A 24,871-nucleotide genomic window follows, 5' to 3' on the forward strand; every position below is an offset into this window, starting at 1 on the left:
AATCAATCAGTGTAAATGATAATTACGCTATGCATTAAACCCTGTATGTTGAATCATCTGTGCATAAGAATTCTACTAAAGCATAAAAATTTGTATGTAAGCGTAGGAGGAATGGTGTTGTCAAATGCTACTATACACTTCTTAGAAGTCAAAGGTCAGATTCCCTTTGAATATGCTGTGCACATTAATGGTGAGATAAAAAGGCAGCGTCAAGGTTGAGAGCCTCTTAGGAAAAGCCCAATCAGCTAGCACCCAGAGAACCGGGGCACTACCACTCTCTGCACTGGCAGCTCTGTTTCTGACTCAGACACAAACATGTTGCATGTGTTTAAGTCAAATCTGCTCCCACCCCGTCTAAAACAAGATCATCTCCCTACATCAAAGAACCCTGTGGAAACTACTAATTCTATTTGGCCTAGGCCGCTTGACTGGTGGAGAAAATCCCCCCACAGGCCAGGATTCATTGCTGAGCTGTCCTCTGAGAATATTTCAAAAGCTGTTTGTGGGAGCTCACTTTACCCTGGTGCCTGGTGATGCCAACCTTTGAAAAAGCGATTTGGTAATCCTATATGGTAAAACACATAACTTGAAAAGTCTTCAAGTGCTTTGATCTAGTAATCTCCCTTCTCACACACAATGCTGAGGCAAATTGCATCTAATTGCCATTTTGGATACCTCTGGGCACCTTGAACTCTACCGCTCCAAAACTCTGGATTCTTATCCCAACCAGTTCTGCTTGCAATCTTCCTCATCTTGGAAAATGACAACCCCATCTTGCCAGTTGCTTTTCTTTTTTCCCTGGTACCACATCAAAGGTACCAGGGAAAAAATACCATGCACTGAGGAGATAATCACATCTCAACAGGTTCATTGCCACCCCCCTGTCATAGTCACTAGTTTCCATTTCCAAAATTGTTATAGTTCATTAACTGTCTTCCTTGCTTCCATACTTGCTCCAACAACTGTCAGAATAAACCATTTAAAACACATCATATACTTGCATAAGTAGGAACTCAAACATCTTCAAGGGATTCTCCTCTCACCCAAAACACAATCCAAAGCATTCTCACTTTGACTGCCACATATGATCTGCCCTCCCATCTCTTCCCATCTCATCTCCTTTACTCTCGGTTTCTTTCACTGTTCTCAAGCCTCAGTGGCTGGAGTTTTAGCTCAGTGGTAGAGTGCTTGCCTGGTACGTGTGAGGCTCTGGGTTTGATTCTCAGCACCATGCATAAATAAATAAAAATAAAGTTCCATTGACAACTAAAAGAAATTTTATTTGTATATAAACAATCTTGCCCTCAGGGACCTTGTTCTTCTGATTTCCTCTTCCTGGTACAGCTGTTCTCCCAAACATTGTTATGAATTCCACTTCTTTCAGGATTCTATTAAAGCATCATCTCATCAGAGCAACTGACCCTGATACAAAGTAGCACCTTATGCAAAATAAACTACCTATCTTACAGGTGCTCTACTGCCTTTTCCTTATAGCACCTGTTATTGCTTGTCATTATGGAAACTCTCAAACATTTCTGTTTTCTCTGGCTCCAGAATGTCAATTCCACAGAGCAAGAACTTTATCTTTTTCCATTCCCAATTGTAAACTTAGTGCCTGGACCACTAACTAATGTATCAAAATGCTCAGTAAAAATTGTGATATGAAGCTGGGGTTGTGGCTCAGTGGTAGAGAGCTCTCCTGGCATGTGTGAGGCACTGGGTTCAATCCTCAGCACCACCCCAAAATAAAGTAAAGATATTGTGTCCACCTATAACTAAAAAAATAAAAAAATTGTGATATGAAGAAATACAGAGGTGTTTGCTCTATAAGAATGTCATACATTTGGCAGCAGATGTGATAAGGGATCTATGTTTTCCCCAAACACCAGCTCAGTAGGTCAAATATGCCACTGAAAATGTGCATAGTTGTGCTGGAGAAGAATCATTAGCACAAAGTTGGAAGCATATTAATGTCCCTCCTCCAGAAAAAATGAACTTTGACTTTTTAACATCATGAACTGAGTTCCCAAGTTTTCTGAAGTGTGGCCAGAGAAAACAAAGATTTTATATTAGATTTTCTTTCTCATTTTTTTCCCCTGAACCATGTAAGAGCAAGTTGCAGATAGAACACCTCGTAACAACTAAATACTTCAGTGGGCATATCCCTGCAAGGACCTTCTCCACAAAACTTCATGGTAAATATTCAAATCAGGAAATCACCCCGGGGTGAAATATACTACCCAATCTACAGCCTTTATTCATTTTTTTGCCAAGTGTTTAGTTTTCATTTCCAGTGCAGAAGAGGATCCAGGAACATTTATTGCATTTAATCGTCAAGTCTTGTGTCTTCATCTTGGATCAGTTAGTTCTTCTTTCTTTTTTCTCTTTCACAAGAGTTTTAGAGAGGATAGACCTTTCATTTTGAAGGTGAGTATTTAGAAAGCAAGATTTCTGATCATTGCTTCGAGAGTCTGAATGGAGAGAGATTTGGTATATGTGTGTGTGTGTGTGTGTGTGTGTGTGTATTTAAAATTTTTTTAGTTGTCAATGGACTCTATTTTATTTATTTATATGTGGTCCTGAGAATCAAACCTAGTGCCTCACACATGCCAGGCAAGTGCTCTACCACTGAGCCACAACACAACCTGACACATATATTTTTTTAAAAAAGTAATTCCATGCTCATTTTTAATCCAATCTCATATCTCAGAGTTCCTTATAATGTTTTCTTCAATATTTACAAATTCCTTCTCCAACAGTAAGAAGCTGGCTCCCATTTTCCTTATGAGAGTTCTTATGCTGCTGCCTTCCTGACTGCCTGTCTTCAGTCCCTAACTTCTCTAAGGGAAAGGGCACAGAAAGAGAGTCATACATTCTTCATGACACAGATTCTCCAAGTTTTGTGGCTAGAGGAAAACTGCTAAAAGATAGGTCTGGGGAATCACCGTGGTTTGCATTTTTGCAGAATCTACCTGGGGGTTTGGAGCCAATGTACTCCTCCCTCAGATCTCTGGTGGTTCAGAAACCAGCAGCCAGGCATCTCCACTTTGCCTCCTTGGGCATTAGGCACTATAAAAAGCACTGTCCCAATTGCCTAGAAGCCTATTTTCTAAAAGGAATAAGCTAGGAACACATACAAATCCAGCACATCAAATACCATAGAGACAGATTCTTCTCAGTAGTTCTTGTGCCTGCTTCTAATTTGGGTATAACTGGGGCTCTCTGCTCTCCCCTAACAGCCACCAGCTGTTTGTACTGCTGCCCAAAAAAAGAGAAGTTTTGCTGGTGGACATTCATTAACAGAGAGCTGTACGTGTATTCAGGTCCTGGGGAAATGGTGGACTTTTTGCTTTTTGATATGAATTGGATCCTGGTTCTGTGAGTGATAGGGGGGAAATACCTGTGAGTGATTGAGAACCACTACACAAATATTTTTTTCAACACTTCATATTTTCGATTTCTCAAACCAAGGAAACCATAGGTGAGAAAGGATAACAACCAAGCACTTAATTGGTAAGTAATTATGCTGTGCCACAGTTTTAACATTACTCTAGGGAAACCGTATTCTCTGCTGAGTAATTGTAATCTACATGCTCAACTGGAGAGCACTTGCTAAACAGTAACCCAAACAAATCTCCCTTGCTTATTGATGTTGTGAGTGCTCTGATGCCAGTCATGACAACCAAAATAAATATAGAGAGAAATGGCTCATCCAGTCTCTTTTCCTCCAGAGTTAGACAATGTCCATTTTATAAGGGGGGAAAAATGTCACGTGTTTGTTTCCAGATGGGAGAAAAGAAGCCTGCCTATTCCTATACCCACCCTAACATAGTGGTCCCTAGACCAGCAGCATTAGATCATCTGGGAACTCCTTAGAAATGTGTGTTCTGGGGCCCAACCCAGACCTACTAGACCAGAAACTTCACAAGGCCCATTAGTCTGTTTTAAAACTAAAGTTTAATAGACAATGTTCTAGATATTTCAGGAGCAGTGTTAAAAGACCTTGAGACTAACAAGATTTAGACTTTGGTTCCGGGTCGGGTACTTAGGGAGCTCACCGTAGTTCTTCCAGCAAATGAAAAGGTTGTTTACAAGAGGCACATTTTGCTATATTTAAGGCGTAGGAAGTTGTTTCTGTACTTATAGGTCAAGGGGTCGCTTCCCCTTTTGCCCCCACCTGGATCATGTCGCAAACTGATGGTGAATGTGAGACCCGGCAGGGGTCGCTGCTGTCCATGGAGAGAGACTGAGGGAGCGTGGCAAGTGAAGCCCAGAAGCTTTGACATCACACTAAGCTCCTCCTTGCACGCACACATTATACACACACACAAACATATACAGACACTCATACACACACACACACGGACCGCGTAACTCCACTCTTCTCACTCGCTCCCATTCTCCCTGAGCCGACCCCTCCCGCGGCAAGTGTGTGTCTCGGCACAGCCATCAGCCAGGCCAGGAGCGCACGCCAGCTGCCCCAGCGAACCGGCGCGCAGTGGGGGCGGCCGCCAGGGCTGCGGTCGGACCCGCTCACCCCGGCGCTCGGCTGCGGCGGCTGGGACACTCCGCCTGCGAGCGGCCGCGCCCGCCCCCGCCGGGGCCGGAGCGGGCAGAGCTGCCACCCCGCACGCTCCTGGGCCCCCTGCCACCCCATGAGAGAAGAAGCCGGCCGAAGGAGCAGGACGCTTGGCAGCTGGACTCCTCCGCAAGCCGAAGCGCCCCCTCCTTTCTCACCCCCAGCGCTCCCGAGAAGCAAGATGCAACCGCCGCGCTTCGGCTAAGAGGCGAAGGGGCCGGCGCCACCCGCTCGCCCGGAATCTGGTCCCCGAGGCGGCTGCGCGTCCCAGCCGCGGCCCCACGGGCCCGGGAGTGAGCAGTAGCAGCAGCAGCTGGAGAAGCGGCCGGCCCGGGGTTGGCCCGGGCTGGGGAGGAGGGACGGGGCGGGAGGAGGGCGCGGGGGGCGGGGAGGGGGCCCCGGCGGATAAAGATGGCAATGTCTCTCATCCAAGCGTGCCGCAGTCTGGCTCTCTCAACATGGCTGCTTTCCTTTTGTTTCGTGCATCTGCTCTGCCTGGACTTCACCGTGGCCGAGAAGGAGGAATGGTATACCGCCTTCGTGAACATCACCTACGCCGAGCCCGCGCCGGACCCCGGGGCCGGGGCTGCGGGCGGCGGCGGCGCCGAGCTGCACACGGAGAAGACCGAGTGCGGGCGCTACGGGGAGCACTCGCCCAAGCAGGACGCCCGCGGGGAGGTGGTCATGGCCAGCTCGGCCCACGATCGCCTGGCTTGCGACCCCAACACCAAGTTCGCCGCGCCGACCCACGGCAAGAACTGGATAGCCCTCATCCCCAAGGGCAACTGCACGTACAGGGATAAGATCCGGAACGCGTTCCTGCAGAACGCCTCCGCTGTGGTTATCTTCAACGCGGGCTCCAACACCAACGAGACCATCACCATGCCCCACGCAGGTAAGCTGCCCCGGACGGTGCTGGGCGGGTGCGGGGGAGGGGAGACCCAGAGGACGGAGGCGCCGAGAAAGATCCAGTGCCTGCAGCCCAGCTCCTTTCTGAAAAGTCCGTGCTGCGGGGAAGACGCGTCTCGGTTCCCCGGACCTATTAAGTTTTGCCCCGCGTCACTTTGGGGGCGGGGGATTACAAAGAGTAGAGGATGCACTATATTGGGCAAATATCAAAAAGAGCTTGGCATAGCGTCGCTCGGACGCGGCTTTGTTGAGGTGGGCTGACTTTTGTGAGAAGACTTTGGAAGGCGGGCTTTGGAAGACAAAGTTCGGGTATTGGTCTTGGTTAGTGACCGGTTCTGCACCTGTTGGGAGCCGGTGTATCTGATAACTGGCTCTGCACTCGGGTGTGTGCATCAGGTGCTCCCCTGATGCATGCGTCTGTGTATCAGGAGGTGGGTAGAGTTACCTGCTAGCAGCTTGCCACTGCAAACTTGCTTCTTCTGCAAGTTAGGTTTCCGCTCTTCGTCCCCCCTCCCCCACTGGTTTTACACACGTCATAAATAATATTGAAAGTACTGAGCTCTGCCAGACTGTCATCCTGAGAAACTGACAGGCACGCACATTGGTGAATAAAAACAATCCTCAGCAAGCCAAGAAGAGCATCGTGGCCATGAAGTTATAACTACTTTTCCAGTGTTCCATTACCCATTGCCTGATTGGAAATTTAAATACGTTCAAAGTTTTCTTTCTGGCAAGAATCAGGCGATTTCAGAGTGGGGAAGAAAGTAAGCTTTTCTTGATGATCTTAAGTCCCAGAACTAGAAATACACCCCAAAGTTCAACTTGATGACACTTGTGCCTGACATGAGCAATGCTTCTCTGGTAGGAAAAAAAAAAAGAAAGAAATTTTAAAAGCTCTGTTTTTCAGGATTGTTAGCATAAACCACTAGGTTTAGCAGAGGAGCCTCCTTGAGTGAAGGGTACTGCTTGTATCTGTGTGCCTGAGAAGCAGACCTCCTTCCTTAGAGGGGCTCCTGGCCTGAGGCTGTGGCATACAGTGGAAGGCAAGAGGGACAGAAGTGGCAGATGTGTTTTCTGACTGGAGTAGCCTAATCAAAAATATTTTCTTTTGGAGCCAGATTTAAAAAAAAAACACTGAAATGGAACACCAAACTTTGGCTACATTCATGGAGGTGTTCTCTTTGGGGACAAGTTTCCATTCCAAGAGCTCATGTCTCCTATTCCTGAAATATATCATGGATTTGCCTCTGGTAATCAACACCAGCTGTTATAGTCAAGGAAATTTGTCAACCTTAACACAAGTAGGTGGGGAGGGGAAATGTTAAAGACTTAGGAAACACAGGCCAGAAAAAACGCAGTGCTGTGTTAGTTAACAACAAGAAGGGCGGCCAGTTACCTTAGAAAAGTTAGGATACACCACTTTAGAAATATTCTGTATATTTCCTTGAGTTCAACAGTTTTCTAGGAGAAAAGATTATTCTCTGACCCTAACCAGAGGAGTGCTGCTTAAATTTGATGTCCAAAGATGTTAGGACTCTGGAAGAACACTTTAAGTCATGTAAAGTATCTTTAAATAAACATATTGTTTAATATAAAAGATTCAGAGGGTGGGAAGAAAGGTGTGAAGGAAAGGTTTTCTTGGTTTCTTAAACTCCAAGAGAATTGTTAACTGACTTTACAGGATTCTTTAAATATGTCCTTGTGCATAAGAATGAAATTTTAAACTCAGCTTCTTTGAGCACAAAGTAAGGCATCATTTGTTCCTTTCTAAAAAGGTTTTCCAGGACTGGCAACACACTGGATCAATTAATGGCTGGCCTGTTCTTAAAGAAAGCACTAAGCTGATTTTCCATACAAGTGAGGCTTGATTAAGGCACGGTGGGAGTAAAAGGTATACTAATAGTAAAGTTGTAGACCAAAAAAAAAAAAAAAAAAAAAAAAAAGATAAAGGAGATTCTTTACTATCTAATAGTTTCCTGTTTCCAAAAATGTGTTAATGCTTTGAGAATAGCCACAAAGCTCCATCTTATCTTTTGACATTTTGCCACATTAGCCAGAGGTTGCACTGATTTCTGCTAAAGTCTTAGTATAAGGAAATATGTGACAGGGTAGCATGGTGAACCTGTTGTTCACACTCACATTCCTCTGTCTGAATCTCAAAACAGCCAGCACTGATCTGGCGGTCAATGCCTTATACTTGGTTCCAGAACTTAAAAGTCGTTACTTTTTCTAGTTACATTGAAGTCAGAGTTCTAAATTCATATTAGAAAATTATACATTTTAGATGCCAATCAAATATTCTTATTTTGTGAATTTGGAATGCTATGTATCAGAGATCCTTATAGGGGTAGACTTTTTAATTCAGTCCTCAAAAAGTTAAAAAAAATTCAAAATCTGATGTTATATCTCCTCTTCTTTAGGTCCTTTATTTAATTTTATTTTTTTATTAGTTACACATAACAGTACAATGATCTTGACAATTCATACATTTGAATCAAATGGGGTATAATTTATCATTTTTTCTGATTGGACAGGTTGCAGAAGTACATTGGTCATACAGTTTTATATATATATATATACATACACATACATACACACACACAAAACACACATATATGTATATATATGTGGGCTGGGGATGTAGCTCAGTTGGTAGAGTGCTTGATTAGCATGTACAAGGCCCTGGGTTCAATCCCTGGCACCACCAAAAAAAAAAAAAAAAATGTGGAAGGAAGGAAGAAGTAAGTTAGTTCTAAAAAAGAAATAGGTCCTTTATTTTTTTTAACTTAGTAGCTTTTGGTGAAAAAAAGGATTTGGAGTTATGCAGACCATCTTTGAATATCTAGGCATTCTGTGTGATAGGACAGTAACACAGCCAGTATCTTGAAATTCAATTAAAAAGACTTTTTTTTCTTTTTTCTTTTATAAGCCCTTCCTTTTTGATTTTTTTTCTTTTCCCAAATAAATGATTTTGAGTTTCTGCCCCTTCTGCAATTGTGCTTTCTCATTCACAAAAATGCAGAGTCTCCTAGGATAGACTAGTCTAAGTTTTACTTTATAAGAAGTCACTTTGCCCAGTGTAACAGCTTTATTGAGATGTTATTTACATACTAAACAGGTCATTTACTTAAACATACAACTCAATGTATTTTAGCATAGTGGTGGAGTTACACAATATCATGCTAATTCCATAAAGAAACCCTTAATAGCTGTGGGCTATTACTCCCCATTCTGCCCCAACCCCCAGCGCTAGGCAAACACTAACCTGCTTTCCATCTTTCTATTTACCTCGTCTGTTCATTTCATGTGAATGGAATCAGGTCTGTGGACTTCTGTGCCTGACTTCTTTCTTACAGCAGTGTTTCCAGTGTCCAACAAGGCTGTAGCACGCATCCTGTCATGACTTCATTCCTTTGTGCTGACAAATAGTATCTATACTATAGATGCTCCGCACTTACCTGTTCATCAATTGATGGATATTTAGGTGGTTTCTTTTTGTTGTTGTTGTTGTTGGTGGTGGTGGTGGTGGTTTGTTTAACTAATGCTACTGTGAATATTTATGCATAAATTTTCGTATACCTCTTCTCTGGGGTACATTCTGAGTAAACTTTTTGGGTCATATGGTAGTCTATGGTTTAACCTTTTAAGGAACCACCAGTCTCTTTTCTGAAGAGACCGAGCCTTTTTTCCATTCCTACTAGCAGTGCATGAGGGTTCCAGTTTCTCCACATCCTCATAGGATTTGATATTACCCATCTTTTTCATTTTGTCCATTTAAGTGGATGTGAAATTTTACCTTCATTGTGGTTTTAATTTGAATTTCCCTGATGACTAATAGGTACTTTAAAAATATACTCTCTCTCTCTCCCCCTTTTTTTTTTTTTATACCAGGGATTGAGTCCAGGGGTGCTTAACCACTGAACCACATCCCCAGCCCTTTTATTTAGAGACACATTCTTGCTCAATTGCTGAGGCTGGCTTTGAACTTGCAATCCTCCTTCCTCAGCTTCCCAAGTTGCTGGAAACATATACTCAATTCATGTTCTCCTTCTCATTTTGCTTCCTTTCCTCTTTTTATCAGCCAGTCTTTGCTCATTTCTGGATTTTCAAGTCATATACTTTTTGTCCTTCCGAAGAGAGAGTGATGAATAGAGAAAACTGCCTCTCCCTGATATGGGAGCAGTGGCCCCACAACTTATATGTCCCCTATCAAGAATCGTGAGGGGCCACATCTGTAGTAGAAGAGTAACCTGGGGGCTAGAGCAAAAAGGGACTCTGGAATGCAGCCCTCCCGCCATGGTGAGAGCCCTGGAAGTGAACATGGAGGTGCTGGTGAAGACTGGGAGCTGGTCTGACGCCTGCCTGCAAACCTTTTTTCCATGTGCTCTGAGGGAAGTGATAGCAGAAATTTCTAGAAACCGTTTACAGGAGCCATTAACCAGGAGAGCAGCCTCTGAGCCACCTGCTTGGGTCTGTGTCCACCTACTTGGCTCTGCTACTCTCTTTGTATATCTTTGAGTAAGTTTTTCCACCTCTCAGAGCTTGAGTTTCCTCATTTGTGACACAAAGGATAATAGCATCTACCTCAGTTGCTGGTTCTGTGAATTAAATGGGTTAACACATACTGGGCTCATACCTTAGCTGACACACAGCAGCCAACATTAACCCTCATGAGCCCTGAACTCAGTGACACACACTGACATTCAGGTACCCTAGGCTGGACCATAATGCCCCTAGGCATCCCTGGAAGTCTTGGGAACATTCTCTTTATTTTCGTTTTCATGCTTTAGAGGTCCAGACAGTCAGGCTCATTTTGGTTTGTAGCCTCAGTGACTTGAGAGATGCATTCCAGCTCCCTCTGGAGGTTGGTGAGCATCTTGTAACCTCCTTTGCATGCGTGCTAACTCTTGGCCTGAACTGCAGTGTTGTCACGGCATAGACATGCGTGATCCACAAGGTAAATGTGTGTGGCTTTGCTCTCTGAGTTGCCAGGTCCTGGAAGCGGTGATTTTTCTCTTTTTCATTTTTTAAAAGAGTGTGCTTGCTAGCTTTCTGTCTGCTAATTACAAGTACATATCTAAGAGGGAGTTAAGCCTCTAGCTGTCTGGGAAGAACTTTTGAGAGGCTGAGTTTCTAATATCAACTTGGGGATGAGCAGAGAGAGCAGGTGGCTACAGAAATGATTGAGAGACAAGCTTGTCCTTGGAAAGCATGAGTTCAGGATGGAGTTGATCCATGTGTTCTAGATTTCTCCAAGGGTGGAAGGGAACTAATTGACTGACAAAGGCTCTTTTCCTGTGCTGGTGGGTACCAATGGTTTAATTCCCATCCTGCCCAGGGGCAAGAGGTTTGGGATCCCAGCTTTATGGAGTCAAACTGGGATCAGTGAGGAGAAGATGCCATAAAAACAGGCCTGCTTCTGCAAAGTGTTTAGAAGTGAAAGAGATTTCTTTGGAAGGCTAAGCATTCTTTAGCATTCAGATTGAAACTGACCCAGAACATCGTAGAGTTGCTGATCCCAGGATTCCCACACAGGGTCTGAAGGGCCTCCCCAAGCCTGAAAATATAGTATTCTCTATCATTTGGGTATTTAAGAAAAATATTTCAAACCTGCAATCCCAGCTACTCAGGAGGCTGACAAAGGGGAATTGCAAGTGTGAGATTAACTTGGACAATTTTGTAAGATCCAGACTCAAAATAAATTTGTAGCCAGGTTTGGTGGCACATACTTGTATTCCCAGCGGCCCAGGAACCTGAGGCAGGAGGATCACTAATTCAAAGTCAGCCTCAGCAACTTAGTGAGGTCCTAAGCAAATTAATGAGCCCCCAAACTCAAAATAAAAAATAAAAAATGGGCCGGGGTTTGTGGCTCATTGGTTAAGTGCCTTGGGTTCAATCCTTTCAATCCCTGGGACCAAATGAATAAATAAATAAATTTGTAAAAAGGGGCTGCAGATGTAGCTCCACAGTAGAGCACTTGCCTAGTATGTTCAAGGCCCTGGGTTCAATCCCCAGTATTGAAAATGAACGTGTGCACACGCACACACACACACACACACACACACACACACACACACACACACGTATATTTATTTATATACCAGGAGTCTTAGTTCTCACTTCATTTTTCTCCTCTGATGCAATACAGAAACTATATCATTAATGCTTAGTCTCGATCATCCCAACCCAATCTCTCTCTCTCCTCTTATTATATATCTATATGTGTATTTATTTATTTTCCACTAAACAATGCTCTTCACCTCGCTCTCCACTTACAGGCAGCTATCCAGTAGCCAGGAATTCCACCCTCTGTTATTAAAAGCCACAATTCATTGTCAGTGTTAAATAACACTCTTGGCAGTGTAATTAACATGGTCTAGGCATTTCACGACACCGAATGGCTTGTTTACATATTTTGGGTCATAGAAATACGTATCTGGGGGGATTTGGAAGGAATTGTACCTTCTCTTTCCTAATCTTTAGCATAGTAAGAACTTGATCTTTATCTCTCCTCGTGTTTTACTTCTTAAAAATCCCCTGGATTCTCAAAAAAAAAAAAAAAAAAAAAAGGAAGTGATTTTATGACCATGAAATCTGGGAAGTTCTAGGAAGAACCTGGAGCTTTTTATATAGCCCCTTCTTATAGTTTTCAGAAAGGAGTGATTATGCTTCGGATGTAAAGTTCATTTGTTTAGAAACCTGTGTCTGCTTTTTGAAATGAAGGAACTTGATCATCACTGTTGTCTTTCTGAACGTGAAACTTGGTTTTCCAAAGAATTTCGTATTTTGACAGCTCTTAAGCTGAGTTTATCCCCGAAGAGACACTTTATCTGGTGTGTACTCTAAATAGGATCTCATGTATTGCCGAGTGACTGAAGCGGTGCTGGCAATCTGTGCATTTGATCATGTAAATTGAGAGATGCTAAATTTGAATTAGAATGAAGTTCACATCCAATTCAGATCATCTCTGCTCTTGAGGGTTTTGTTGGTAATATACCCCCCCCACCCCCCTGGGAAACAAGGTGGTGTTGTGCTGGGAAGTGTTGCTCTAAGTCACAGCTATGATAGGTATAATATAACATAACTTTGAGTGATTAATCACTTGGTAGTTTAATTTGTGGCAGGATAAATGTGCTTTGTCTTCGAAAGCCTAAATGTCAATGATCATGATTATATCTAGCTCTTGCTTTTTCTATAGTAAAGCAGGAAAATTACATCTATCTCACTGTTTCAAATTTGTGGTTATAAACGGATTCCTATAAGTAACCTTTGCCTTTTTGCTTTGCCTGTTCCATCACACCTGGTGGTATTTAAAGACACTTTTCCACTGGAAGCAAGCATCATTTGTCAGAAAATTAAAACTTATATGTTGGATATTTTCATATTCAATGTGTGAATGTATATTTCATAGTAAAAGATTTTTATTAAAAAAATTTTTTAGAAGTTAATGAACCTTTATTTTATTCATTTATTTATATGTGGTGCTGAGAATCAAATCCAATGCCTCATACATGCTAGGCAAGGGCTCTACCACTGAGCCACAACCCTAGCCCCATAGTAACAGATTTTTTAAAAAAGATCTTAGAAATAACTTTGTACTAAGTGTATGGCTCATTCACATCTTATCCAGGCAGAAATAGTAGGTGAGAAGGCTGTAAGAAAATGCTTTGTATCCTAACCAGTAGAGCCTGATCTCTTTCCACCATGAACTCCTTTTGTCTTCACAGTCCACATATGCACTAGTGGCGAGGTGAAGACTCTAGGAGTTTTTGTAGGTATTGTCAGTGGGCACGTGCCCACGCCTCTTCTCCCCTGTTATGGTTTGGACACAAGTTGTCCCTTAAAGGCTCCCGTGTTAATGCTGGAATATTCAGAGGTGGGATGATTGGACTCAGTCCATTTTAGTCTGAAGGCACTCACTGGGTGGTTCAGTGCATGCAGGTGGAGCCTGGCTGGAGGAGGTGGGTTCGCCATCCCTCGGGCCCCTTTTCCTCTCTGGTCTGCTTCCTGGCTGCCACAGCTGAGCAGCTTTCTTCTACCCCACCCTTCTCCCATGAGTGCTGCTCCACCTGGGGCCCAGAGTAATGGATTCAGCCCACCTTCAACTGAGCCTCTGGAACCATGAGCCAAAATAAACTTTCCCTCTTCTATGTTGTTCTTGTTGGGTATTTTGGTCACAGTGATGAACAGCTGACTAGCACATTCCCCTTAACGTTTTCTTTTTTCTGGACCTCACGTTCTTCAGAAGCTATTCATCTGGCTATTCTGTAGCTGTGAGCTGACTAAATCTACATCAGAAATGTAACTCCAGATGGCCCAAAGACTAGTGGAAGAGAAAAGATGTTTTCCCTTCATTTATCAGGAAGATGCCTGGAATGTTCTTCCTCCTGGACATTCACAGGGCTGGCTGCCCTTCAACTCTCTCCCTCATGTGACCCCATCACGGGGGCTTGGCCACTCTGTTGAAATCAGCAGCAACATCCCCTTCCCCTCATCCACGCACAGTGTACCCCTCTCCCTGCTCAGTTTTACTTACCATGAACATGGTGATCTTATCTCATCCTGCCAGAACATAAGCTCCACAAGATCAGGGTTTTTAGGCATTTTTGTTCATGGTTAACTTCCCCTTTCCTAGAAGAGTTCAGTAAATATTGTTAAATTATCTGGAGACCCAGAAAGATGAACTGTGTTAATATTTGTTCCTCTCTATTTCATTACAAGTATAGTTCCATGATGTCGAGTATTTTTTCCTTAGTTTTTGGCTCATATAAATGAAGTCAGAAAGATTTTTAATTTGAGTTCCTCTTTCCAAATATGCATCTATTTTGTAGAATGAGGCATAAAGCAGGTGCCTGATTTAGTCCTTGGTCTAAGGAAAAGACATTCGGTAACCAGTTGAAGAACATTGGGTTTTAAAACATTGGTAATCAGATAGCATTCTGTGCATGTGTCTGTTGTCCCAAAGCTTTTAAAAATACATAAACATATACATTGATTTTTATTTTGAATGAAACATGTGTCAAATAGAAAATTTTAAAAATGTAGACCACTTAAAAGGTAGTAGAAAATAATAAAAACTCTGCATAACCAGGAATAAGAGTATAGTAGAGTGCTTGATGCAGCCCTGGGTTCAATCTCTAGCACACACACACATACAAAAAATAGCATAACTACTCCCTTATTCTATTTACCTATATACTTCATTATATTGTATTGACTTTTACCAGATTGGGAATGTGTTGTGTACAAGTTTTGTAGCATTTTAAAATGTAATGGTCCATTTTGAAATTTCCTTAATGCTTCCATGATATTTCAGTGCTGTTTCCTCTTTTCTCTTATACAAACAGTGCTTCAGTAAACATCCTGATGGAGCTAAACATGGGTGGGTACCCATGATTACCTTCTTAGGTCAAGTTCCAGAACATGGGATTAGTCAAAGGCTATTTGTGTGTAGCTATAGAGAAGGGTTTTTGTTTGTTTCGCTTTTTTTTTTTTTTTTAATAGCCTGTTAGTGAAGTCTTTGGATGAACATTCACAGACGGACCTGGTGCTCCTTTGGAGAAGAGTATCTTGTCAGTTACTAGTGAGTAGCAACTGTCCTGCTGCCGCTTGGTCCTGTGTCAGCTTCCCAGCATCATTTTGCCACAAACTAGACCAGTTGGGCAGCTGAGCCAAGACATACAAGGTGAAGACTCAGAGGTGAAGAGGCCCCAGTGGTAGAACATTAGCACCTTGACTGGTGAAACCCTGTTCTTACCTTACACACTTGTGCCTGGGGTATGTTGAATGCAGATTGAAGCAGCGGTTAGGAAACTCATTCCAGCTGTTGTTTTAGGCAGCCTTTTCTCTATTGTGACTAAAAGACCAGACGAGAACAATTTTAGGAGAGGAAAGGTTTATTTGAGAGTTCACAGTTTCAGAGGTCTCAGTTCATAGACAGCTGGCTCCATTCCTTGGGGCTCAAGCTGAGGCAGAACTTCATGGTGAAAGAGTGTGGCAGAGGGAAGTGGCTCACATGGTGATCAGAAGCAGAGAGAGAGACACACACACACACAAACACACACACACACACACTCACTCCACTGACTGGATACAAACTATATACCCCAAAGGCATGCACCCAATGACCCACTTCCTCCTTTGTTAATTATTTAAGGAATTGGAGTTTGTTTTTTTTTTTCCTTTGAAAGAATCAAAGTCCTCCAGGGAGGAAATAAAAAGAAATAATACTTCAAAAAACATTTCCTAAGGATTGTAATGCTAAAAGATCTCAGGCACTATGGCATCACTTTAACCATGGATGAGAGATCACTAATACCTGGATCCAGGGAACCAGCAAGAAGAAAACAAGTGGAAACAGCTAGGTATGGGAAAGGACGCGCATAGCCACAACATAGTCAAAAGGTGCAGAAATGAATACAAGATGACTTGACATCCTATTTAAATCAGGGGATATTTTATTTATATGATAAACTTCTTTTTTTGATTGTAGTCTTTCAGTCTTAAGTGGTCACCCTGGGTTATTTGTAACAAGTAGGAAGACCTTCTGTTTCACTCATTGTGGTTGTCGTTACCCAGTTTGGGAGGCAGAATAGGGTAATGGTGAAGGATGGGCTCTGGGACATGACCATTCCGGATGTGGACAGGGTACGGCCTCTTGCCTAGGGACATGTTAGCTACACAGGGCTGGAAGTAGAAGTTTTCAGTCTTTCAGCTCGTGAAGATGAGTTTCCACTATTGTAGGAAGTGAAGAGCCACCAGGAACTACAAGTCCTGCTTGTAGAGAGGATCCAGAAGCTCAGGAAGCAGGTGTTTAACCCAAGCCTGGAAGTCCTCACCTGTGAACTGAGCCTGGTGTTTTCCATCAGAGCTGTTAGAATGGTTACACTGTCTAATGCAGTAAAGGGCCAACTCTGAGTGTTTAATTAATATGGACCATGATCACTGTCCAAAGAAACATATTCCGAATCTGATCATATCCTACCACAGATATCACCATCAATGAGTCTGGGCTATCAGATTCTCTGGCCTGAACTGCTGCTGTCACCCTCCACTAATGTCACTTCCATTCCTGCCCTTACCATCTGCTCCCCTGCCAGCAGACAGTGGAGTTTTGAAAATAGACACCAAAGGCAGTCACTCCTTTGCTCAAATCTTCTAGAGACTTCTCATCCTATGTGGAACCAAGTCAGAGATCTTCCCTTGCACCCAGGGCCCTGCCTGATTTGGCTCCTGCCACCTGTCCAGCTTCTTTTCCTCTATCACTTCTTTACCGGTTCCTCCCCAGCTCCTCTTACCTTCTCGTTGGTCCTCAAACACTCCGAGCATGGTCCTACCTCAGGGTCTTTGCAAAACCTTTTCCCCAGATTTTTAAAGGAAATTATTTAAAGATCTCTTCATGCTGCTGAAATATTTGAGAATGACTCCCAAACAAGAATGTCTAGCAGCCCCATATCTGTTTCCCTCGTATTTAACCAACTCATGAACTTTTAAATTTAGCTTGTTATTTTCTCACAGTATATCTGCTAGCAAAGTATAGTTTGGCAGCATTAGAGAATCCTGGGGGTTTATTGCTCAGGTGAGCAGGGATTTTACCAGTCACCAACCTCAGTTTTTGCAAGTTCTTCCCAGATCACTTCTTCATGTCCCCAACTTTGCCGTTTCAGTCTGCTCCTCATTCTCTATTTGCTCTAATTTTTCTTTTCATACCTTGGAATTAGATTTCATCCATTATTTATTATGCTCTGTCTCTCCTATGAAAATATAAACTCCATGCAGGTAAAGGTAAAATTATCTTGTCAGCATCTGTTTTCCTAGGGCCTGGCAAGGATAGGCATCCAGTAAGTAGCTACTGAAAATATGAATGAATGACAAACTGTGTGCTGTCCATAATTCTCAGGGGCACTGCTCACTTACGGGATAAAATGACGACTTATGACTTTATATTGTATGTGTTTTATTTGCCTCATAGGGAGGCAAAATTTAATTTGCATTATTGAAAACTTAGTTTCATGACCTGTGTGTGCATAGCAGAGCTGTCCTTACTGGGACTGTGCTAAGGAACTTGTGTTCTCTCTAATTTGGATTTAACTTCTGATATCTCTTGTTCTACCCTTTCCATCTGCTGACAGTAGACAACTAGGGAAGGATGGTGCCTTAGACCCTTTATCTTTTGGCTTCCTTTTGGGTAGTAGGAGGCCTGGGCCAGGAAGCTGGTCCTTATTTCCAAGGGTGTCCTATTTCATGTGGTATTTTTGAAAAGACCCGGAAGCCTGCTTCTTAGTGCCTGCAAGCAATGCTTCTCTGTTCCAAGGAGCTTTGCTCTGGAGGTCTTCAAGGGGACTCTTTAATAGATAATGGAATATAAATGTCTTTCAGAGTCCGCCGTTATCAAACACAGAAGGAAATGTGAAAAAAGTAGTTGGGCAGTACCTTGTGGTTGAGCTTCCTGCCATTTGGGCATCTGGTAAACCTGATGCTTCAAGAGGCCATGGTTGCCCCCAGAAGAAGCTCTGGGGTGGATGGTAAACACTGCCTGTATGTGTGTGTGTATGCTAATCTGTCATTGTATATAAACACTGCTTCATTCCAGAAGAATTTAAAGGCAATGGGACAGGAAGAAGGATGTCAGGATTCTTTCAGATGAAGGAAACAGCAAATGACAAATGACCAGCAAGATATGTCAGTTGTGACCTTTTGGGCAATGAGAGAACTATGAGAGAAAGCTCAAGTTTTCTGCTTAAATCAGAGTAAGAAAAGTGGCAATAGTGAAATCAATTTATTTTGGGGGGGGATTGTTAAAGTCATTGAAGTTCTAGAATGACTTTAATCTGTGTATTTGCATTTCTCTGTGTTTAGCTCAATAAAACTACATACACAGATGGCTGGAAGCAATTAAGGAATATCCTTGTCATTTAATAGTTCATTTCTGTAGATGATATCATATATGGTATCCTTACTTCGATCTTCCCTTTTATAAATACACTTATTATGTGAAACTCTTCTGTCTCACTGGATTTGATTCTCCTCCTGTCCCTCCTGCTAGACTGCCAGCTTCCTGGATGGAGATGTTTTGTGCACCCAGCCCCTGTACACAGATAACTAGCACGGGTTTCTTGAATGAGTCCCCATCTGGGGTGATATTAGTTAATTGTTCTAATTAATTGCAACCTGTATTGATGTCCTTCACCTGGTGGGAGTCACCTGGCTTTCACACCAAGTGCTGAGAGGAAGTCATCAACATCTGTGAGGCTCCACTGGCAACCGGAGGCCCACGGAGGAAAGGCAGATGTCCCCCATGGCTCTGCTCAGAGAAGGCACCAAGTGAGGCTGATCCCAATCCAGGTTTTACAGATTAAAAAGCCACTACTCTTTTTCATCTTCTTGACCTTGGTGATTCCTGTGCAGACCTCTCTTCCCAATTAAAACTCTGTCCTTTTAAATCAGAAAGCCTTCCTTTTAGTAGAACTAAATGACTTTTTAAATTTGGCTTCCTACCTTCTGAGTCAGCTAATCAACTTTCTTCTATTGAGACGCTATATTAAGTAGTAGTTTATTACTCATAAAAAGCCTTTTGTGTTTAAGTTTATTAACTTAGTCACAGTGTGAAAAAATGCGTTATATTATAAGTAAGAGAAAAAAGGCCGTTTTCTTTAGTGAAGCTAGTTAGGATTCATTTTGAACCACAGCACAACCGTGAGCCGGCTCCACATTTTTATATTTAGTCTTAAGAAAGTTGGCACATAATTACTACAAGTACAGTTTGTGAATTCCAGAATGAGTGGTATTTTGGTATTAAAATGAAATTTGTGAGTGGGTTAAGGTATTGGAACAGTGCATACTGTCATTGTTAGGTTAAAGCAAGCCCAGTTCATTGACTCATGCAAGTGTATTTGGCTGATTTTCCTGTTTAAAATTTATCACACTTATCACTAGAACAACTTAAGAAAACAGAAAAAAACACACAGCTCACACTTTGAACCTTGATTGATGGTAACTGAAATGGGGCATCACTTTGCAAAAGGAATGATAGCCCAGAAATAAGCTATCACCTTGCCTGGATGGTTTGGTGACCACCAGACATGTGTTGTCAGGCAGAAAACTGATTGGGGGGCTCAGTGTCACTGAGTATTCATTGTATTGACTTGTGCTTCTGGGTAAATATCAGTCCCAAATTTCATCCATCTTTTCCAAAACATAGGGATTTTGGTGCAGAGGACATGTATCCTTCTGAAGATAGAACCATCTATGTAGAATTTGATGTTGCTTAAAATGAGAAGAACCCATGATACTGGGAACCTAGGATCATCTAAAAGTTGTGTTCAGTTGCCAAGGTTACAGAGCAGCAGGGATCAAATGCGGGTGGGTGTGACATAGTCCTCTGCATGTCCCAAAGACTGTTATCTAAGAAACCCTCTGAGTTTTAAATTCATGCCCTGCTTTGGCACTGACGAACTGAGGGCCATGTAGCAGCCCTGGCACTAGGGACCGGAACCTGGGTAGCTCTGACAAAGGGCTTGATGTGAGATGGCCAGATGCTTCTGCAGGAGCCTCTCCTTGGGGGACAGATGGGCCATTCTAACAGCCATGGAGCTCTGCTTCTCACACACTCTACCTTGCCTTCCCTTGGGAGACCTCACCGCTGAAGAAAGCTCTCTCAAAAAAAAAAATTTTTTTTTTTTTAATAAGCCAAGGCATCTTTTCTACAAATCACGGCTTCTGGTTCTGGGCTTATGTATTAATTTCACACCTTATTCAGAGGAACTGGGCGAATCTTGTTGGACTGAATGCATATTAGCAAGAGGTGATGCTTATTTTGAATGCATGGCTGGGCACTGCACCAGGTATTTCCATAATGCTCATCTCACAAACTTGCCCAAAGTCGCATGGATAAAAGCAAAACTGGGATTGGAATCCAGAGCCATGTAAATTTCAACTGTATTATTAGGTGTGTAGAGGTTTTAAAAGTTTAATTACTATTAATTTATATGTTTCAGTATATTTAAGGGCAAAAACCTCCTTAAAGTTTATAAGCTAAGTGGAAATATTGTTTCCCACAAAAATTAGGTAACTTAATAATTTTCAGGTGCTAGATTTATTGTATATTTGCATGTGCTTTTTGTTTGTTTGTTTGTTTGTTGTTGTTTGGTACAGGGGATTAAACTTGGGGTGTTTAACCACTGAGCAACATCCCTGGCCCTTTTATATTTTTTATTTTGAGATAGGGTCTTACTAAGTTGCTTAGGGTCTTGCTAAGTTGTGGAGGCTGGCTTTGAACTTGGTATCCTCCTGCCTCAGCCTACCTAGCTGCTGGGATTACAGGTGTGCACCACCACACTTGGATTTGCAGTTCTTTATGTTGCACAAGAAACTTTTTATTGAATTATAAGGTATGAACTCTTATGGATTTAATTATTACATAAGTCAAACCCTTATCTCTGTGGGTAAGATAATACATTTGATATAATATAATCCTTATCTGAACATTTTGATTTAAAGAATAGTTACAGTTTTCCTAGAGTTATTTATTTCCATTAGTCAAAAATGATGATGTTCTTAGAGAACTGAGTCAGGCTTCTGCCTGCTTATGCTGTTAAAATAAAAGGGTCTGTGCAAATTTATACTACTGTTGATTTTAGTTTTATAAATAAATTCTTCTCTTTACATTTCTTCTACTGTGATTTTCTTTGTAGATTACTATTAACACATGCAAACCAATATTGAATTTCATCTTTTAAGGTCAAAATAAAAACAGTGACACTATTACTGTCATTCAAAGAAGTGTGTATACAGCATATAGAGTTAAAATTATGAATTTTAATTCAGCTTGGATAATGGCTGGTTCAAGTAACCCCAGAATAGTTTTACATGCTCATTAAATTGCTGCAGACTTGATTTTAAATAAGATTCTGTTTAATTGCATTTGTGATTCCTCATGCTCAGTAATTCATTTGTCTATTTTTAGTGTTCCCTTTCGTTGCTTATTTTAATATAAATTCTAGCACTTGTACTTATAAAATTTTTTTGTTAGAAAGCACTGGTATTCCATAAATGTTTCCCCCTCTGAAGCCATCCATGCCTTATCTATGGATTTTCCCAGTGGCAGTGGTCAGAAAGCCCCTTGCAATGTGAAGGTCAAAGGACTCATGATTTCTTTTTCAGTCAGTAGCATCAAAATTTCCCATGTATTAGTTCTACTATTTTAAACTTAATCACAAAATAGATTTTACTAATGGGAAAAGATTTCAGACATCATCATGTTTAATCACTTTATTTTATTAATTAACACGTATAAACTAATCCTTTTTTTCTGTCAAGGAAAAGCACAAGGCCCCCAAATTTATTGCCTTACTCAAGACCACACAAGAGAGGTGAATAGGTACCGTTGGAGGAAAACTCACTAGGAGTTGACTGTTAAGTTTCAAGACCACTCCTACGGCTCAGTGTTTTTACCCTCTGCACCATTGACATTTTCTGCCTGATGATCCCTTTACCCGTATATAATAGATTTTGTGAGGGCTGGTGGTGTCCAGTATTTTCTGATTGTAGAAATTACTGTTTAGCTTATCAGCCTTTTTTTTTTTTTGTACCAGTGATTAAATACCCTAGGGGTGCTTAACCACTGAGCCACATCCTCAGCCCTTTTTGTTTTTTTTGTGAGACAGGGTCTCACTAGGTTGCTAAGGGTCTTGCTAAGTTTCTGAGGCTGTCCTTGAACTTGCAATCCTCCTGCTTCAGCTTCCCAAGTCATTGGGATTACAGGCATGGGCCACCATGCTAGGGTAGCTGTTCAGTTTATTGGGCTCAAGGCATCTCACCCTGAACATGAGCAATATGGGAGTGATCAAATGTGTCAAGACCAATTGCATGCAGAGTGTTCTTTCTACTCTTTGGTTTTCTTCTATCCTAGTCCTTGGTCTTGAGTCCTCTGGTAGGTTAACCTCCAGTATTTTATTCCCCAGCTTAGTAAAATTGTAGCAAGCCTCCTGCTGCTGCTGTTTGGTTACTATGTCTGAAGACCTGAATTAGCAAAGTGTCTGAGCCAAAAAACAGCAGCAGGTGATGAGCATGGCTCCTATTTTTTCCAGGATCTTGGCCCACCACATGTTCTCATTGTTTTAGTTGCTCTTATTGTCTTAAATACTGTTTGATATTTTAAAAAATTCATCTTCTATTGCTATTAGTAGGAAGGCTATTCTGATAATAAGATGCTGCATCAAAGGTGGATGAAGAAGTCTGCCTATTTATTTTTTCTTTTCTGGTTCTGTCCCTAGAATTGTCCTAGTATCTGCCACAAGTAGTTGTGCCTTCAAGATGCATCTTAAATGTCACCTTTCTGAAGAATTCCCTTATGACCCATCAAAATATGAACTCTTCCGTAGTCATTCTCTGATAGCTTTTTTGTCTGTGTTTGTTTTAAAGCTTTGATCATATTTTATCATAAATCTTATGTTCACAAACAATGTTCTTTGCCCATTAAATTAAAAATGACTCAGGGGAGGATAATTCCTTATTCTTTGATTCCTTTCCACCTCACAAAGAACAGGACACTACAAAGAGCAGATGCTCAGAATATGCTTCTAGAATTCAAGTGATGTAGAATCTTAGCTGTGTGTGTAGAACAGGTAGTGGGTTCCAAGTTTGGAACTTAAATTTATACCATACCAAATATTGGTGCCATGGCAACAAAGAGATCATGGTAATGTTACCATACTATCTGGAAGTAAATTGGGTTGGGGGTAAAGAGCAAAACAACCTAATCAGTTACTTATTTCTTCCTAATTTTATTTCATGAAAGTATCATTATCACGGTTATTCAATCACTATGAGGTATCTCTCATTATGCCAGGAGCTCTTACATAGATTATCTCACTTAATCATCTCAGAAACCTGGAGTTAGATTGTTATTCTAACTTTAAGCAATATGCCCAATCTTCAGACTTAGTTTATTGAGGGAATTGGGACTCAAGCCTCAGTGGAGCTTGAGAGCCGGAGTTACAGTGCTTAAGGGTGCAAATTATGAGACGGAACCCTGTCTTCATGCTGCAATTAACTATTAAAAAGAAGACAAGTCAGTAAAGTCCTTTCCAATGTTTATTTAGTTTGTATGTCAGTCCACGGAATCTTGGGGACATCTCAATATACAGGGCCTCTGGTTTAGCTTTACAATGGAAATAAATATGGTACTTAATAAATTTCATTGAAATACCACTGGCTTTAAGATGTAACAGTGTTGTATGTGTGTAGAAAAATGATGTCACCACTTTGACATGCCTTTTATTGATGGTGAGAAGCATCCTGATTTCAGAGATGCTAAAATGATTTGTTAAAAATGTTTTTTTATGTTCTTTTTAGTTATACATGACATTAGAATGTATTTTGACATATCATACATACATGGAGTATAACTTCCCATTCTTGTGGTTGTACATGATGTAGAGTTACACTGGTCATGTATTCATAATGAACACAGGAAAGTAATTTCTGATTCATTCTACTGTCTTGCTAGAATGATTATTTAAAAATCTTCTTAGAATTGATAAAATATAATTTGTCCTTCATTTTAAGATTGTTTTGAGATAGAATATGTAAAGCACTTACTATAGAATCTGGCACATAGAAAGTGTTAAATAAATTATTATTAAATATAGAATAATAAGATATTGATAAAGCACTGATATGTAATCCAAGAAGTTCTGTAGCTAACAGAGTAGAGAAATAGAATACACCAAAATAGGATACAATACTGAACTGGAAAATTTTTGTAATGCAGGTACTGGGATTTGTCAGACAACCAGAATATCTGATAGCATTCGCTCTACCTTTGCCTCACTAAAACATTCTAATGATTTAAGAAGATAAACATGTATTATGTATCCCATTTGGATAGTTGAAATATTAGCTCATTAAAAGGGTAAGATCCATATGGAAAGGAAGGTAATATACTACATAGATAAAATCCATTCTCCAGAGCCTTATGGCAGGGAAGAATTCTTAGCAGATGATGGAGCAGACCTCATATCTACATGCATGTATCACTACTGTCACCTGAGCACCTTTATGTACAAAAGGAAAGGAGATTTATCATTTATCAAGAATTAAGTGGGTCAGATCATTATTTAGATAGGCTGTGTGGTTAGAGCCACACTAGACCCAGACTATAAGCCACAGATCCTGATCCTGCTTCATAATACATGGAACAAGTCACCCATTCCTCCTGCTTTTCAGTTTCCTGGTATGAAAAATTCAAATAATAAATATAATAGGACTGTTTCATGGAGTTATTGTGAGAGGTAATTGTAAGATCAATTCAATATCTATTCTTTTTGTTGTTGTTGTTCTTTTCAGAGATATGGCTGTAGTGTATTTTGACATATTAAAGAT

At 41.3% G+C, this 24,871-nt stretch overlaps 1 protein-coding gene across 3 annotated transcripts in view; it reads left to right on the forward strand.

Moving 5' to 3' along the window:
- Positions 1–4,275: 4,275 nt before the first annotated feature.
- The window catches only part of Rnf150 (ring finger protein 150), a 311,923-nt gene continuing 291,327 nt past the window's right edge, over positions 4,276–24,871 (forward strand). The window contains exon 1 of one of the 3 annotated variants that reach the window (XM_078022090.1): positions 4,276–5,474. In XM_078022090.1, the coding sequence (XP_077878216.1) occupies positions 4,991–5,474 (484 nt within the window). In that variant the 5' untranslated portion in view covers positions 4,276–4,990. The remainder of the gene's footprint in view (positions 5,475–24,871) is intronic. The other 2 variants (XM_078022089.1, XM_005327564.5) reach the window with 2 other exon arrangements.

Source organism: Ictidomys tridecemlineatus, chromosome 9 (genome assembly GCF_052094955.1).
Source record: "Ictidomys tridecemlineatus isolate mIctTri1 chromosome 9, mIctTri1.hap1, whole genome shotgun sequence".
Taxonomy (NCBI): domain Eukaryota; kingdom Metazoa; phylum Chordata; class Mammalia; order Rodentia; family Sciuridae; genus Ictidomys; species Ictidomys tridecemlineatus.